Genomic DNA, 19,325 nt, shown 5'->3' on the forward strand with positions numbered 1-19,325 from the left:
GCAAGTGGGTCTTTGGCAATTTGCGTCTTCACCTTAGAAAGAAAAGTAGAATCTTCCGGAGCTTGGCTCATGGTGGCGTTTAGCTTAAGCTGCTCAGGTTTCAAAATCACTGACTCTTGTTGATCAAATGCTGTGTCGCCTTCTCTAGGTGCAAGGTAGGATCTTCTTGATAAGGCATCTGGCTTAGCTTGTTGACGGCCAGTGTCACGTGATACATCCCAACCCTATGTGTCCGTGGACAAGCTACACCACAGCAGGGTTCAGTCAGTCCGGTGAAGTTTAGATTAGCAATGATCTGGCACTTTTGTGAGTCTATTCGTAGACCGTGCATGCCTAGTCACTTAGCATAGATGCATATCCTCCGGTTGCACACAGCATGATCATCGGAATTCCCATCAGAATCCATTAGCATCAGTTAGGGGAATTTTCCAGTGCATTTAGCCTATTTTCCTATTTTTGGTTATTTCACTTATTATTTTTAAGTGACTTTCCAACAAAAGTAGGTAGGGCAATTTTGCTAAGTTAATATATAAGCAAACCCAAGTTAGCAGTAATTGGCAGAAGAGGCAGCAAGAGCTTCCTGCTCAACAGGCAACTTCTCAGCAGTACCCCCTCATGACCCTCTAGCGGTTTTGCATCGTCACCCCAGCCTTGGCGCTTCCTTCCACAGCAGGCTATTGCCATCAACATCAGCACCCTAGCATTTGCAGATCCCTGTGATCGCGAGCAGATTCATCAGCATTGCTAGCGTTTTTGCACATCAGCCCATCAGCGTTTTTGAGTTGCAGATCTAGATCAGCCCTAGCGTTTTGCTAGCGTTTTTGCTCTGCTGCAGCGATTTGATTTCAGCCCTAATTTGCATCAGAACCACAACGGTTTCAGCCTATGACACAGTAGCAGATCAGCCCCCAAGATGGTTGTAGATGTACCCCCATTTTCAGCCATAAAAACGCAGCCAAAACAGTCATTTTCAGCCACCAAAACAGTCATTTTCAGCCACCGAAACAGTCCCAAAATTCAGCGTTTAGAAGATCTCAGATTTCAGCCACCAAGTCGTCGTCGTCGCCACCGTCGTTGTCATCGGCATAGTCCAAGTTGCATCAGTCCATTGCATACGCATTGTACACCTTTGTGCAATCAAAGTAGACCACTCTCGCCGACGAGAGTGGGGCCTTCGGAGGAGGGTTTTACAACCTCTCGGGTGTCGTATCTCTTCTCTCTCCTTCTCTCATTCTCATTCACTTGCATGCACAATATCCACTCACTTTGTTCGTGATCCTAGCACTCTCCATAAAGACGGAAGGCTCTCTCCCTCCCTAAGAACTAAAAGGAACCTTGAGCAATAAAGATCACTAATCTTGAGAAAATACAACATTCATTCCGCTGCACCTAACATTGGTATTAGAGCTTTGGAAGTGTTCTGCATTACTCAAGGAAAGAACCACAAGAATTTTTTTGCTTGTTGCAATCGCACGAACCCAAGTTTACTTGGGCGTGGCGATTCCTAATCGTGTTTTGTTGAAGAGTGACAGGAATCCCAAGAAAGAAGGGCTTGTCCAGCCTCCCCTTGTGTCTCTTTTCACTCATTGAGAGCGGACCGTGCACTAAGTGGCCGGCCAATCGACGTGAGGTGGGAAAAAGCAACCTTGGTGTGAGGCTGTGAGCGCAAGGCCGCCAAGGGGTGCGCCCGCAGAAAGGAGTAGAACTCGGGTGAAGAGAAGATCCTTCTGCAACGCGATTTGCAAGCGAAAGAAACCTCAAGAACCTCAAGCACCCAAGACCCGCAAGAACCCAAGTTCCTCGTGAACTTAAGAACCCACAAGAACCTACAAGAACCCACGACTTCAGAATGATCATCACTCGAAGCGGAATGGATAGGAGGTGATGAGCATGAGAGAGGCGACGAAGAATTTTCCCCACCGGGAGGTTTTTCCGACTCTTCCCCATCTACGACAAAGATTGCACTAACTTCTATGGAGGAGTTAAAGCAGATGTTTATGGAAAGAATGGCAAAAATGAAACGCAGACACGCAGAAGACAAAGCAGAAAGAGAAGCCGAAAGAAAGACAAGACAAGAACGGCGCGACCGACACATGCAAGAGTGCTTGCGACTCTTGTATCCCGTGCCGACACAGATGCAAGAGATTTTGGAGACGGAGACTCTCTCAGTCTCTTCTTCTCCAAAGCATGACACACAAGATTTGCATGATTGTGTGAAGCATGATGATGATTTGATTGACAATGACTTGCATGATGTTTTGATTGACAATGATAAGCACAATGATTTGGATAACAAAGATAAGCATGATGATTTGAATGATATTGCTAAGCATGATGATTTGGATGCCAATGACAAGCATGATGAGTTGCATGAAGAAGATGTCATTGTTCACAAGGATGATGTGTTAGTTGATGCTTTTTCTAGCGAAGCTAACCTCGTTGTAGATTCGATCAATCACCAAGAATCGATCTTGGCTTTCGAGTCGAGGTCCACAGATCCCCCACAAGAAGATTTGATAGATCTCGGAGAACCGATCTTGGCTCTCGAGCCTTGGTCCAAAGAACCATCACAAGAAGTATTATGTGTTTGGTTGATACGCACGCATTGTTTGAGTGTTTCATTCATGAAGGTTTTCTGTATTTTAGTCAGCATCGTTATGTGATTCCTTTTCCTAGGCTTGACATACTGTATGTTGAGCACGTTACTATCATGGATGAGCACGAATGTATGCGGATTGTTCATGAAAAGCTGAAAAGTTTGTGTGTAAGGAAGTCACATTCCATGTCTCTTCCTTGGCATGACACAGTTTCCGAACGAGCACATAATAGTATGAGCACCGAGCATGGGCATTTCCATTGTGATTTGCAACAGTTGATTGATTTCGATCACGCAGAAAAGATTCGACCTCATTGTTTGCATGTGTTTGATGAACGGGTTGTCACTCCGTCTCTATGTTCATCTACATTGCATACACAGTCTTTAGCGAAGACAAGATTTTTTTCCTTCACTTTACATGGAATGGGTATGTTCACGGTTTTGTGTTGGAGATGGTTTCAGGAATTTTCAGCCATGGAGATTCTTGAAGACGAAAGAAGTAGGATACTAGACGAAGTTGAAGCATCGAAGGAGCCACAGAAAATTTTGAGTCGCTTTCGGCGCGGCCCAAAGAAGCAAGCATTTCAGACCTTTATGAAGTTCAAGTACCGCACGACCCACACATCAGAGTGGGCCGACGAAGAGTCCCTTCCAGGATTCCGGATGCTGTTGGCGATTTCCCTCGACGCCATACAGTTCGGTACCAGTACCTCACTTTGAAAAGGAGGGGATGTCACGTGACACATCCCAACCCTATGTGTCCGTGGACAGGCTACACCAGAGCAGGGTTCAGTCAGTCCAGTCAAGTTTAGATTAGCAGTGATCTGGCACTTTTGTGAGTCTATTCGTAGGCCGTGCATGCCGAGTCACTTAGCATAGATGCATATCCTCCGGTTGCACACAGCATGATCATCGGAATTCCCATCAGAATCCATTAGCATCAGTTAGGGGAATTTTCTAGTGCATTTAGCCTATTTTCCTATTTTTGGTTATTTTCACTTATTATTTTTAAGTGACTTTCCAACAAAAGTAGGTAGGGCAATTTTGCTAAGTTAATATATAAGCAAGCCCAAGTTAGTAGTAATTGGCAGAAGAGGCAGCAGGAGCTTCCCGCTCAACAAGCAACTTCTCAGCAGTATCCCCTCATGACCCTCTAGCGTTTTTGCATCGTCACCCCAGCCTTGGCGCTTCCTTCCACAGCAAGCTATCGCCATCAACATCAGCACCCTAGCGTTTGCAGATCCCTGTGATCGCTAGCAGATTCATCAGCATTGCTAGCGTTTTTGCACATCAACCCATCAGCGTTTTTGAGTTGCAGATCCAGATCAGCCCTAGCGTTTTGCTAGCGTTTTTGCTCTGCTGCAGCGATTTGATTTCAGCCCTAATCTGCATCAGAACCACAACGGTTTCAGCCTATGACACAGTAGCAGATCAGCCCCCAAGATGGTTGCAGATGTACCCCCATTTCAGCCATAAAAACGCAGCCAAAACAGTCATTTTCAGCCACCGAAACAGTCCCGAAATTCAGCGTTTAGAAGATCTCAGATTTCAGCCACCAAGTCGTCGTTGTCACCACCATCGTCATCATCGGCATAGTCCAAGTTGCATCAGTCCATTGCATACGCATTGTACACCTTTGTGCAATCAAAGTAGACTACTCTCGCCGACGAGAGCGGGGCCTTCGGAGGAGGGTTTTACAACCTCTCGGGTGTCGTATCTTTTCTCTCTCCTTCTCTCAGTCTCATTCACTTGCACGCACAATATCCACTCACTTTGTTCATGATCCTAGCACTCTCCATAAAGACGGAAGGCTCTTGATGAGCGCGCGGCGGTGTGTGCAAGTGAAAGAGCACGAGAGGAAGTGCAGTGTGTGTGCAGAGAGGAGAGGCGAAGGCCAGCAGGAGAGGAAGCGCTAGCAGAAGAAGAGGGAGAGAGAGAGAGAGCTCACGTTTTTGGGGAAAACTCAATAAGTGAGTTTTGGGTCTTCCCACTTTTATTATAAGTGACCTTTAAAAAATGTGTCCAGGTTCATATTGAACCTAGACAAAGTATAAAAATGTACAAAAAGAGGTTATTTAGGCCTTTAACCCAACAACTCTCTCCTTCCCTAAGAACTAAAAGAAACCTTGAGCAATAAAGATCACTAATCTTGAGAAAACACAACATTCATTCCGCTGCACCTTACAGCCAGGTCTATAAGAGAGAAGAAAATCAAACCTTGATAGGATACCACTCCACCTGGCTTGGCGACGATTCAAGACGTGGGATGTCATGAAGTATTCCAAATTCTTGTGATCTGTATAGACAATGATCTTATGAGGAGCTCCTTCAAGTAGGTGACGCCAAGTGTTGAAGGAGTCGATGATTGCTAAGAGCTCTTTGTCATGGATTTCATAATTGATTTCTGTAGCTGAGAACTTGCGGGAATGAAAAGCCATTGGATGTACTCGACCATCCTCTCCTACTTGGGATAGAATAGCGCCAATGGCAAAATCTGAAGCGTTGGTTTTAGAATGAAAGGCTTTGTAGGATCTGTGTGAATTAGAATGGGTGCGGTCGTGAAAGCTTGCTTGAGAGTCCGAAATGCTTTCCCGGCCTCTGAGTCCCAGACAAACTTATTATGGCCTGTCAACCTTGTGAGGCTGTAACCACCTTGGAGTATCCTTGTATAAAGACACGATAAAAATTGCAAATCCGAGGAAACATTGAACATCTCTTACCGAGGTGGGTGTCTCCGAATCAAGGGTGGTTTGAACCTTCTTTGGATCCATGGAGATTCTCTTTTCAGAAATTACATAACCAAGAAATTCCACCTTAGATTGATGAAAAGAACACTTCTCCAACTTTGCATATAACCCTGATGCACGAAGCTTTTCAAGCACTAATCGTATATTGTGCTCATGCTCTTCTTGATCCTTGGAAAATATCAAGATATCATCCAAATATATTACCACAAAATAATCCAAATACTCCCGAAAGATATCGTTCATTAAATGTTGAAAAACAAATGGGGCATTTGTGAGGCCAAATGGCATGATGGTATATTCAAAGTGGCCATACCTTGTCCGAAAGGCTGTCTTCCATTCATCACCTTCTCTGATTCTGACAAGGTTGTAAGCACCACCTAGATCTATTTTTGTAAATATTCTTGCCTTGCCAAGGCGCTCAAGAAGCTCTGGGATCAAGGGAAGGGGATAGCGATTCTTGACGGTGATCTTGTTTAGGCCCCTATGGTCCACGCACATCCGGAGAGTTCCGTCCTCCTTTTTTACAAAGAGTATTGGAGCTCCTACTGGGGACTTTGAATGCCGTATGAACCCCTTATTAAGATTCTCATCAATATTTTTCCGTAATTCTACCAATTCATCTTGAGATAGCTTGTATATTGGGCCAAAAGGGGGTTGGGTTCCCTCCTGAAGCTCTATAGCACAATCATAGGGTCGATGCTCCGGTAAGAGGTGTGCATTCTTCTTCTCAAAAACATCATTGTAATCTTGATATTGACGTGGCAATGCCTCCATGATTTTTGTTATCGACATGTCGGTTGGTGTTGCAAATATCAGGAAAGTTGGATACTTTTTGGCTGCACGCATGAAGACCTTGGCTCCAAGATATATAGGCCTATTATGCCTTCTCTTCTTCTTTTGGACTTTTTGTGGTTCAATTCTCCGAGCCCTCCAATCGATGTTAGGATTATGTAATTCAAGCCACGGTAGCCCAATAACAATTGGATTGCTTGGGCTTTGTATAATATTGAACGCTATTCTTGAAACATGCTCTTGCAATGTTACTTCTATGGGGCGAGTTTCATACCTGACATCCCCTGAAGCGAGGGGACGACCATCAATGACTTCTACAGTTGTTGGATTAGACTTCTCCACAAGTGGTATGCCTTGTTCTTTTGCAAATTCTTTGTCCATGAAGCACGCCGTTGCGCCTGAATCTAGTAATGCTTCACAATCCATGTGCCTACCCGACATATGGATCTTGACTGGTAGCATAAAACTTGAAGTGGAATCAGCGGGAAGAAAGAGACCTTTTTTTGCTTGTCTTTTGTCCAACCGGTCGGTCTCTATTGGGGTTGGACGTCCATGTTTTCTGAACACGTTGAGGCCATTGCACCATGAACCTTCATCCTTCTCTTCCTTGGACACTGTTGAACTATGTGCCCCTGCTCTCCACAATACATACATAAGCCATTAATGCATCGCCTTTGCTTCTCCTGGGCTGAGAGAGGTTGAAACTGTGTTGAATCAATTTGCATGGGTTCAATGCTTGATTCATGGCCCTCTTGAGGTGTGTAGACATTATGTGTCACTTCTGTTTGGGATCGCAATGGTGCCCCAAGACGCCTCTCTTGTCTCTTCTCAAATAGTCAATTATCACATTCTATTGCTTGAGAGATGAACTCGCTTAGTGTGTGAACCTTTGGCATAGTCAATAAAAGATCTTTTACGTCATCCTTTAATCCCCACCGAAATTGGCTAATGAAATATTCCTCATGCCAAGTCAGATCACAAGTGAGCTGTTGAAATTCGGATGCATAGACAGATGCAGGTCTTGATCCTTGGCGGAGATTTCTAAGTTTGGTTTCAACAACCCTTGCTCTATCAGTATCCCCAAAGGTTGCAGAGAACTCCCGCACAAAAGCTTCAAAGTCATGAAGAAGAGGAGATTCTTTTTCAAGTAAGGGAGCAAACCAGGAGAGAGCCGTGCCCGAGAGGAGGGTCCCAATAAGGCCTACTTGAGAGGCATCATTTGGATAACGCTCTCGTTGCACTCGAATTGTTTCTAAATTGGCTTTATCTTACAGAAAAATAATTCTAAATGAATTATTGGATTTATAAGTGAGAGGGTTTTCTCGCTTGGAACACCAAGGAAAAATAATTCTAAATGAATTATTGGAATTTTAAGTGAGAGGGCTTTTCTCACTGGAGACATCGGAGTACAGAGTATTCCTAGTGCGTCATTTAAAGTAATGACGGGAACACTGAGAACCGGAATATCTGTAAGGCCACCAGGAACGGGTACTTCTGATGCGTCACATCGGATGGGTGACAGGGAGCATCGGAAAGAAGTATCCGACCATTCGGGAACGGACATCTCTGATGCGTCATAGGATGGGTGACATAGAGCATCGTGAAGGAGATTGTACCGTAAGTTAGGTAGGAAAGGACTAGGTGATGGGTATTCTTGATGCGTCACAAGGTGGGTGACGGGTGCATCAGAAAGGGAATATCCATAGTTGGGAGGAAATTCCGAACTGTGTTAGAATTGTGCACAAGGAAAAAGCAAGCACTTGAATGAAGATGGGCTCAGAGAAAGCTTTGAGGAAAAACAGATGCTTTCTGAGAAAGTGGGATTGCTTTTCAGGAAAGCAGATGCTTTCTCGCGAGGAAATCTATGTCTGCATTGCAACTGTGCATGTGATTGCATCCAGGGACGCCTGGGAAGTGCTGTGAAAGCATCGTTTTTAACTTATAAGGTTTTATTGAGTTTTTGGGCAGGTTCAGACTATTTTTAAAATACGCCGGCCGCCCACTTAATAAGTGGGCAGCCATCTGATAAATAAGGCAACAGATCAGCCAACGTTTTCTCTCTCTCTTTTTCTGGCAGGACAACGAAAAAAAAAAAGGAAAAAAAAAAAACCGGCCGCGATCTCTACGCGAGCAGCTATTCCTGCCCGTGGCTAGGAGCTATAAAAGCATCACATGCCCTCACTCAGAGGGGAGGACCAATCTTTGCAAGGAGGAGATGCTGCTGCATATTTCAGCCGTAAAGAAGACGTTTCAGGTGATGCCCATGGCTGCCCCAAGTGTACTAGATGTCGCCAAGATCCAGTGCGCGAGTTCCCTCGCGAGAAGTGCCTACGGAGCGTGTTTCCATCGCGACATGCTGCTGTTTTTCTCTGTTTTCAGCCCCTAAACGTCGTAGACGGGGCTGATTTATGAGAAGGAACCGGAGAACACACCTCTTTTGTGTGTAGGATTGGAAGAGAGGATTTTCTATGGAGAGATCTCTTCCGGGGAATTGCTTTTCGAGAACGGAGTTGCGTTTCGAACATCGAGACTTTGAAGGTAACGATTTTCATGTTATGAACTCTTAGTATTTGTTTGCAAGTGTACTTTCTCTTCGTGAGGGAGTAGGAGCAGAGGAAGGCATGAGTCTCTGCAGGAGAAAGCGCTCTTAGGAACTAGAGCCAGATCAGCCCAAGGGTTTCGTACCCAAGTTTGGGAAGTAGATCCACGGATCGGAGAAAGGTAGTCTCTTGAGTTGTGATCCGGAAGTTGAGATTCCCAAGTAAGGACTTCGCGTCCGGGAAAGCAGAGTTGTTCTGCGGGAAGAGGACTCTGGAAACAGAGTTGGGAAAGAGAGTTGCAGGGATGTCATGCCCTGAGTCTGGAAGGTGAGATCCAGAGGCGAGAACCTTGGTTCTCAAGGATTTGGAATAAGGACGGGAAGTTCCTTGGAATAGGGTTTTGCCCTAGGAATAACCATCAAGTCTTATTCTAGAACGAACGTGGTAATACGCTCGGTTCAAATTCTTGTATAGACTTCTCCTCAGTAATAAAGATACTATTACGGGGGGGGGGACCAGCCCATCTTCTGGTTCCTAGTACTGTGTCGATCTTCTCACTCTCTATCTCTCTCTCTATTTATTTCTCTCTATATCCTCTGGCTTCAATAATAAGTGATAAATCCTATTTATCCGAATGTATTTTATATTTTTATGCGCTCTCGTTTGTGACAGTGGTATCAGAGCATGGTCTCCTCTCTTTCTCTGTAAAGGAGGACGACTCTGGGAAGATACGGGAAGAAGCCATAACAAGCCAAGAGAGAAGTAAGCAGGCGGAACTCTAAGTCCTGCAAGGAAAAGCTAGCAGAGTTGGATTTTTTTTTTCCCCCCCCCTCTCTGCAAGAAGTCGACACAAGGCTTGGGATTCTCTGAGAAGGCGACAAGAGCATGAGGCTCGAGAACCTAGAGAATCCAAGGAGCGGAATGCTCGAGATTCTTCAAAATCTAGAAAATATCCATGAACGTCAATCCAGAACTATAGCCATGAAATCCCGTCATTCCGGGAAGGATATGAAGAAGGTCTATAGACCTAGGAACACTCCAGTGACTAGTCAAGTTTGATACTTTTGACGGAAGGGAAGATCTACTGAAAGCTACTGCTTTCATTCGACAGTTTGAAGTTGCCTTTGCAAACGGCAATTTCTGAGAAGCCTCGAAGATGAGGCATGTGACCAAACACCTCAAGGGGATTGCAAGTACTTGGTGGTATACCAAAGCTCTGCAAGGAACTTACAACAAGACTTGGATTCAATTCAAGGCTGAATTTTCGCACAAAATTTTTTTCCTCTACACTCTTAGGAAGGCATCTTAGAAGATTGGGATCGGTTTGCCCAATAGGAACACGAGCGAGTCAAAGCAAGCAATGGTTCACTCTTGCCAAGGTAGCTTCATTCTTGATCCTCTCTAAGGAAGGAAAGATGAACAAATTTAACGAGACTTTTGCCTGAGTTTGTAAACCCATCTGCAAGATGCTTTGCAGCAGATGGTGGAGTCAGCAATAAAAGTTGAAAGTGTACACCTTGATGTACATAGAATACAATCCTCGCAGTGGGACGAGAACCATTGAACATAGAAAGTTTGGAGTAAGGGAATTCAATCTAACTCCTGAGTTTTTGAATAGAAGACCCTCAAACTTTAAGTGAGAGGGCAGGTCTTTGATCAAAGTTACGTCTTTGAGGAAGTTACAAAGCGCGTTTTCTTTTTCGCACGAGGATTGCATAAGTCTAGCCAAGATTGATCACTCTTGAGTGCTTATGAGAGTAGGGTTGAGTCAGAACATTGTTTTATACGATGAACTACTTGCTTAACCATCCGGAAGGTCCATAATTGGTCTGGTATCCGGTAATTCTCGAACAGATTACTTGTTGCGGGTAGGAAATTATGAAGGAACCATTCCGAGCTTTCAAGCAAAGAAAAGCTTTCATGAAGCTTGAGTACTCTTTAAGCCCACACCCCCTACACGGTAAGGGAAGATATGGTAGTGCTTTTTGCACAAGTGAATGAACACTCTCTTTAGGAGGGAAGGAACAAGCGACGACTACAGCCTGTGCTTGAGGAATCAAAGGATTAAAATCCTAGATTATTTGATGAGCGGGTTTTGCTCTAAGATCGAGCCAAGTGATCGTCAAGTTGAGCGTCTTCGCTCTAAGGATCTTACGAAGGGAAGGTAATTTCCCAGGTTCACCAAAACTTTAACACAGCTTAAGAATTATGTACACTTTTGAGTACATGGATAACACACGAAGATGCAGACCTATGCCAAGGAACTGGACGAGAGTTTATTATACTCTCTTGAGCGCCTTTTTGCGCGCAAGAATATTCCGACACGAGAATCTCTATTTGAGATGTGTTTGGTAGAAGGAATTTGAGTTTCTCTACGGAGAAGAGGTTTTCCGATGGTCGTTGATCATTGAGTACGCTATGTGCTTTTACCATTACAGTAGCAACTTTTGGTTGTGGTATATGTTTCTCCATAAGCAGGTCAAGTAGCATTTACACGTTGCTGGAATAAATTCGAACTATTATGTTCGTAAGAATATAGCTTGCCAACCGTTTCAAAATGGTAAGAATTACATATGGGAGAACATCCCTGAGAATCAAAGAAGGTTCGCTCTATTGTGAACCGGGTTTGAACGTACGTTCAGAAAATGCTATGGCTAGAATCCTATCTGCCTGAGATTTTGCAAATCGTCATTGATGATCACAAGGTGAATCATTTTTTATGATTTTGTAAGGAAGAGACGCTAATGGGTGTCGGGAAATCACTGTTGGTGGTAATAACTCGATGGAGGAAACGATTGGAAAGAAGTGCTGTCGTGCACAAGGAATCTTCGGACTAGAACTGTCCGCCTACGTTGAGCGACGGCCTGGAACAAGAACGTTCTTTAAGGTGATTGCAAATTGTGGAAGAAAGACATCGAACTTAATGCTCTATGACTTGGGCATTCCCTATGTGGGAGGACACAAGAGGTTTAATACCCTCTCGACTAACAGCGTAGGATTATGCGCAAGGACAAATACCTAGATTGATTTCTAGGAAGATTATTCTTCTCGAATTTGAGAAGACAGAATCAAGTTAACAGAGTCTTAGATAAGGAAACTTTGGATCAGAACAATTGGCCTACCCAAAGCAAAGGCCCGGAATAAGAACTTACTTTGGTAAGATGACACACTTGTTCTGCCATAGGAAGATTCACATGAGCTTAATGCTCTCGACATGCCCTATGCGGGAGGACACAAGAGGTTTAATATCCTCAAGACTAATAGTGCGTGGTTATGCGCAAGGACATAGACCTAGATTGATTTCTAGGAGGTTTATTCTTCTCGGAATTGAGAAGGTGGAATTGAGTTAACAGATTCTCGGATGAGGAAACTTCCAATCTGTTGGAAAGACGCGAATGACGAGTTCTTACATGGCTCGTAACTTTAATGAAAGGCGAAGGATATCCTCGAGGTCCTAGAGGAAAGACATGAACCGGTAAGGTAAGTATTGAATTCTTTAAGTTCTCTTTTGAGAAAGGACTAGCTCAACTCACCATTGAGCAAGATTTGGAATCTTTCCGGTTTCTCCTCGGCAGTTCAGTTGGACCTCTACAGTTGAGGACAACTGTTTATAAGTGAGAGGGATGTTGCTTAATTGGCTTTATCTTACAGAAAATAATTCTAAATGAATTATTGGATTTATAAGTGAGGGGTTTTCTCGCTTGGAATACCAAGGAAAAATAATTCTAAATGAATTATTGGAATTTTAAGTGAGAGGGCTTTTCTCACTAGAGACATCGGAGTACAGAGTATTCCTAGTGCGTCATTTAAAGTAATGACGGGAACACTGAGAACCGGAATATCTGTAAGGCCACCAGGAACGGGTACTTCTGATGCGTCACATCGGATGGGTGACAGGGAGCATCGGAAAGAAGTATCCGACCATCCGGGAACGGACATCTGTGATGCGTCATAGGATGGGTGACATAGAGCATCGTGAAGGAGATTGTACCGTAAGTTCGGTAGGAAAGGACTAGGTGATGGGTATTCTTGATGCGTCACAAGGTGGGTGATGGGTGCATCAGAAAGGGAATATCCATAGTTGGGAGGAAATTCCGAACTGTGTTAGAATTGTGCACAAGGAAAAAGCAAGCACTTGAATGAAGATGGGCTCAGAGGAAACTTTGAGGAAAAACAGATGCTTTCTGAGAAAGTGGGATTGCTTTTCGGGAAAGCAGATGCTTTCTCGCGAGGAAATCTATGTCTGCATTGCAACTGTGCATGTGATTGCATCCAGGGACGCCTGGGAAGTGCTGTGAAAGCATCGTTTTTAACTTATAAGGTTTTATTGAGTTTTTGGGCAGGTTCAGACTATTTTTAAAATACGCCGGCCGCCCACTTAATAGGTGGGCAGCCATCCGATAAATAAGGCAACAGATTAGCCAACGTTTTCTCTCTCTCTTTTTCTGGCAGGACAACGAAAAAAAATAAATGGAAAAAAAAACCCGGCCGCGATGTCTACGCGAACATCTATTCCTGCCCGTGGCTAGGAGCTATAAAAGCATCACATGCCCTCACTCAGAGGGGAGGACCAATCTTTGCAAGGAGGAGATGTTGCTGCAAATTTCAGCCGTAAAGAAGACGTTTCAGGTGATGCCCATGGTTGCCCCAAGTGTACTAGATGTCGCCAAGATCCAATGCGCGAGTTCCCTCGCGAGAAGTGCCTACGGAGCGTGTTTCCATCGCGACAAGCTGCTGTTTTTCTCTGTTTTCAGCCCCTAAACGTCGTAGACGGGGCTGATTTATGAGAAGGAACCGGAGAACACACCTCTTTTGTGTGTAGGATTGGAAGAGAGGATTTTCTATGGAGAGATCTCTTCCGGGGAATTGCTTTTCGAGAACGGAGTTGCGTTTCGAGCGTCGAGACTTTGAAGGTAACGATTTTCATGTTATGAACTCTGAGTATTTGTTTGCAGGTGTACTTTCTCTTCGTGAGGGAGTAGGAGCAGAGGAAGGCATGAGTCTCTGCAGGAGAAAACGCTCTTAGGAACTAGAGCCAGATCAGCCCAAGGGTTTCGTACCCAAGTTTGGGAAGTAGATCCACGGATTGGAGAAAGGTAGTCTCTACAATTGTGAGCCGGAAGTTGAGATTCCCAAGTAAGGACTTCGCGTCCGGGAAAGCAGAGTTGTTCTGCGGGAAGAGGACACTGGAAACAGAGTTGGGAAAGAGAGTTGCAGGGATGTCATGCCCTGAGTCTGGAAGGTGAGATCCAGAGGCGAGAACCTTGGTTCTCAAGGATTTGGAATAAGGACGGGAAGTTCCTTGGAATAGGGTTTTGCCCTAGGAATCGCAAGTTGACGCTTTCGGGAACCATCAAGTCTTATTCTAGAACGAACGTGGTAATACGTTCGGTTCAAGTGCTTGTATAGACTTCTCCTCAGTAATAAAGATACTATTACGGGGGGGGGGGGACCAGCCCATCTTGTGGTCCCCAGTACTGTGTCGATCTTCCTACTCTCTATCTCTCTCTCTCTATTTATTTCTCTCTATATCCTCTGGCTTCAGTAATAAGTGATAAATCCTATTTATCCGAATGTATTTTATATTGTTATGCGCTCTCGTTTGTGACACGAATGAAGAGAGGCACTTGTTGGAGAAAACCTCTAAACTTTGATGTAGTGTCATCAAATTTTTCAGGCATGTTGACCTTCGGCTGTTTCTTATGTTGTTGAGAATAGCTAGATCTTGCAGCTTGTGCTTGATGTGTGCTTGTCTCTTGAAGCTCTTGAATTTGACGTTGAAGATTTTGCAACGCCGATCCCAAGATTAGGCTTTGCCCTGCTTGAAATTGAGCGTTACTCTCGCGAAGTTCTTGTAACTGAGCTTGGATGCTTTGCAATGCGTTGATGACACCTTCCATCGTCAGCTCCATGGTGGCTTGAGAAGATTAAGAGATGGTGGTCTTGCCAAACTGTTATGAGCTCGTATAGAGCTAGAAGAGAGCAAGAGGAGGCGCTCACAATGTACAAGAACTTGGATTTGATGATAAGCTTAATATTGATTACAAGACTTAATACTTTATTAAGAGAGCTAGATACAAGACTTGGATTACATGACTTGAGTACAAGACAAGGCTTGATTGCAAGGACAAGACTTGAACATAAGAACTAGAAGAGGGATTTCCTCATAGGAGGTTCACAACTGGTGTTGGCATGATTGAGGGGCTTGTGGCCCAAGACCCCTATTTATACTAGTGCTTAAGGAGGTTACTTGAGGAGGTCAGGACTTTCTAGGTTCTTCTTGAGGAGGTTAGAATCTTCTAGAACCTTTTGGATCCTTCTTCAACTTTCTAGAGCTTTGCAGAAACTTCTAGATTCTTTTGGAATCTTCTCCGAGCTTCTTGATCCTTCTTGTTGTTCTAGAACCTTCTAGATCCTTCTTCAACTTTCTAGAGCTTTCCAAAAACTTCTAGATTCTTCCGGAATCTTCTCCATGCTGCTAGAAACTTCTAGAATCTCCTTGACACTTCTAGAATCTTCTAGATCCTTCTAGATTCTTCTAGAGCCTTCTAGCGATGACATAGGTGATGATGCAGGCAGCGATTGACTCTCAAGCATCCATGACAGCAATCTCCCTCGACGCCATACAGTTCGGTACTAGTACCTCACTTTGAAAAAGAGGGGATGTCACGTGACACATCCAACCCTATGTGTCCGTGGACAAGCTATAGCAGGACCAGGGTTCAGTCAGTCAAGTTAGTCTAGAATAGGAAGTGATCTTGCACTTTTGTGAGTCTGTTCGGAGAGCGTGCATGTCCAGACACTTAGATTAGATGCATATTCTCCGGTTGCACACATCATGATCATCAGATTTCCATCAGAACCCATCAGGAGCATTTTTAGAGTGCATAGACCTATTTTCCCTATTTTTGACATTTTTCACTTATTATTTCTAAGTGACTTTTGTTGGGAACTAGGTAGGGCAATTTTGCTAAGTTTGTATAGATAGAAACCTAGCGCTAGCACTTTCTGGCAGAATAGGCAGCAGGAACCCGATGTTCAACTTCTCAGCAAGACCCCTCCCTGCGACAACTCGCGTTTTCTCTCACCAGAAGGCCTAGCGTTTTTGCATTAGATCAGCCAGCGTTTTTGCACTTGCAGATTCCCGGCGACAGTAGACAACAGATCAGCCCCAGCGTTAGCAAATTCCCCACAGAAGCGTTAGCAGATTCCCCACAGAAGACAACAAATTCCCAGTATTAGCAGATTTCTACTGCAGGAACCAAAATCAGCCCTAGCGTTTTTGGTTTGCAGATCAGCCTCGGCCTTTTTGAAATTCCATCGCGACAGATTTAGCCCTAGAACCAGCGTTTTCAGTTTTCAGCAGTCAGATACCGCAATAGAGTTCCCGAACCTTGCAGATCTCACCTTCCCGCAGCAGATCCTCGCCGCACGGTAAGGTCCCACGAAGTTTGCAGTCTCAGCCCGGAAAATGCAGATTTCAGCATCTGCGTTTTCAGCGCATCGTCGTCGCATTGGCGCCATCGACATGGTCATCGACACAGAATTCAGCATATAAAGATTTGCAGATTTCAGCCCTTAGCGATTTCAGTTTTCAGCCCGTCTCGTCGTCGTCCTCATCGTCGTCGACATCGTCGGCAAGTCCAAGCATTGTAGAGATTTGTGCAATCATAGTAGACCGCTCTCGCCATAGAGAGTGGGGCCCTTGGAGGAGGGTTTGACAACTTTCCAGTGTCGTATTCTTCTCTCTCTATCTCTCAGTCTCAACACCTTCATTTACAGTGTTTATCCACTTTGTTTGTGATCATTTGCACTCTCTCAATAAAGGAACGGAACTTCCTTTCCGTAATAAGTAAAAGGAACTAGTTCGGAGCACTCATCTTGAGCAAAGTTCAACATTCACTTCCGCTGCACCTTACACTAGCGATAGAGAGGGGGGCCCTTGGAGGGAATTTTGGGACCCCATCTAGTTTTAGTCTCTCTCTCTCTCTCTCTCTCTCTCTCTCTCTCTCTCTCATAGAACCTTCATTCACAATATCATTCTCTTCTCTCTCTAGTCTTTGCACATCTCTCATGAAGTGAAAGGAACTCTCTCATGAAGTAAAAGGAACCTTGAGCATTCACCATAAATCATTTCCATTGCACATTACAGTATGTAATTCATGATTGTTGCTTGTCCCAAGCTGGAATAGTATCTGTTGAAAACTGTTATGTTTGTTTTTGTTCGAAGTATGCTAGTTAGCCACACTGGAGACTGTCTTGGATATTCATGGTCTCCCACTTATGGTAGCTTAACTTGAGCATGTTAACTGAGATTCAAAGTTGATCTTCTATGAACGAGGTTTGGAATTCTCAAAATTCTTACAATGTGGATGTGCTCTTTTCAGGGGGGTGATGCACTCATTCAGCTTTACCGCAATTTTATATCCGAGTTTGAAAGCAAAATCAACCACTTGAAGCTTGCACATTTTGCTGTCATTGTATCACGCCAATTTACTGATGTAGAGGTTGCAATTAGTTATCTTTCTGAAGTGATAGAGAAGCTGCGTGCATCTCAGCAGAGAAGAATTGAAGAGCCTGTGTTGTATTTGAATATGAGAATAGCTGCTCTTAAACTGGAGCAAGGAGAACAAAAGGAGTGCAAAAGACTACTAGAGGAGGGAAAATCTACTCTTGACAGCATGACAGATGTAGATCCCTCTGTCCATGCAAGTTTCCATTGGGTGTCTTCACAATATTTCAAATCTCGTCAGGAGTTTGCTGAGTTCTATAAGAGTGCTCTTATGTATTTGGCATATACATCTGTCGACACTCTATCAGAGCCCTTTAAACTGGTGGGTTCTAAATAGTTGTTCTGGACTTTGGTCTTTCAATAAATTCTGTTTTGAAATACTACATGTATGAACTCACTGCAGCTTGACCTTTTTTCTTTTACAGGATTTGGCGTTTGACTTGTCTCTGGCAGCCTTGTTAGGAGACAACATATACAATTTTGGAGAGCTTTTGGCGCATCCTATTGTAAGCATCTGCTGTGCCTAGATGATTTTACAAAAAATTACTTTTTCAAACAACTGTCTGCATACTTTGGCATTGTTCATCAACTATTGCAAATGTATATACTACTTCAGTAAGAACAGTCCATGCTTGCTTTGTGGACTTATCTTGGATTTTACTTTGGCTGATATTGAATTCTATGATGGGTTTTCATGCCATGCCTCTCTCTCTCTCTCTCTCTCTCTCTATATATATATATATATATATTTATACACACACACACACACACGGTCCCTGGACAGACACCCCTTCCAGATCCTCCCGAGCCATGCCCGTGTACGAGTACCTTCTTTACCACTGAGATGGTAAAGACAGCCATTGATAGGATGAGGACCAGGAGGGCATATGATCATGATGGTCTAGTAGGAGAGCACTTTATACATGCTAGATATTGTATGTATCTATCCTGAGCAGCAGTTGAGCAGATGGGCAGAGAGTGAAGGCATACGAGCAGCGGGACAGGCTGGTTTTAGGAGAGGCTTCTCCACTCTTGACCATATTCTGACACTCAGAGCCATCATTGAGGAGGGTAGGACACACGGAGACGGATTTATTGTAGCTTTGTGGATTTCTGCGAAGCATTTGACATGGTGCCTAGAGCCAGCTTGATGCGCAGACTACAGGAGATGGGGGCCCATTGAGTTGATTTGGGGGATCATGGCTCTATACAGATCAGTGGTGGGACATGGACGCACTCCAGAGGGGATATTTGATTTAGTTCACTCCACTATTGAAGTGAAACAAGGCTGTCCATTGTCTCCTATTCTATTTGGTATGTATATAGATGAGGTTTCTGATTACATTGACAGATAGGGTGACAAAGGTGCCCAACTGGTAGGGACATAGATTCCATTGTTGTTATATGTTATGATATTGTGTTGATCTCTGACTCACCGGAGGGTATGCAGCGACACTTGATGCATTACATAGCTTTGCAGAAGATAGTGGATTGTTTGTAAACCTTGGTAAAACCAAGGTTATGGTGTTAACACCACACTGGAGTGGATCAAGAGATCAACATCTACATTCACTTATGGTTAGGAGATTGTGGAGTACACAAATGCATACACGTATCTTGGGGTAGTCTTCACTGGGCCAAAGTTTTCTTTGAAGAGAGCAGCAGAGACTAGATTGACCAGAGCGTATGCAGTCTTGGGAGGATTGGAGAGAATGTGTTTGTAGGTTCAATTCTAGGAACCCCGAACAAAGCTCTGGCTCTTTGATACCTTGGTAGCTTCAGCTATGCTCTATGGGGTTCAAGTTTGGGGACCCTCTGTGTGTGAGGATGGGTGGAGAGGTATGGAGAGGCCCTTGGTATCTATGATCTCTCGGCTAATTAGAGCCAAGGCTTCCGTGCCACACATGATCATTAGAGCAGAGTTAGCGGCCCCCCCATGGAGATAGAGACGCTTACCAGATCAGTCTCCTTTATGCACAGCTTATGGGATACTACCAGAGATAGACATGCCAGATTGGCCCTTGAGTCCTCCAGACAATTAGCTTTACAAGGGGACACATCATACTCGTATGCACAAATGTCATCATGGTTCTAGATACATGGCTTCAACATGGATATCTTACCTCCCTTCTAGTACT

General features: G+C 44.2%; 1 protein-coding gene across 1 annotated transcript in view; it reads left to right on the forward strand.

Annotated features, from left to right (window-relative positions):
- Nucleotides 1-19,325, forward strand: part of LOC147446389 (26S proteasome non-ATPase regulatory subunit 13 homolog B-like) — a 79,457-nt gene that overhangs the window by 20,291 nt on the left and 39,841 nt on the right. Inside the window, exons 2-3 of the mRNA XM_086525630.1 lie at nucleotides 17,063-17,509; nucleotides 17,613-17,693. Of these exons, the coding sequence (XP_086381756.1) occupies nucleotides 17,063-17,509; nucleotides 17,613-17,693 (528 nt within the window). The remainder of the gene's footprint in view (nucleotides 1-17,062; nucleotides 17,510-17,612; nucleotides 17,694-19,325) is intronic.

This window comes from Adiantum capillus-veneris, chromosome 12 (genome assembly GCF_014529385.1).
Source record: "Adiantum capillus-veneris isolate H3 chromosome 12, ASM1452938v2, whole genome shotgun sequence".
Taxonomy (NCBI): Eukaryota; Viridiplantae; Streptophyta; class Polypodiopsida; order Polypodiales; family Pteridaceae; genus Adiantum; species Adiantum capillus-veneris.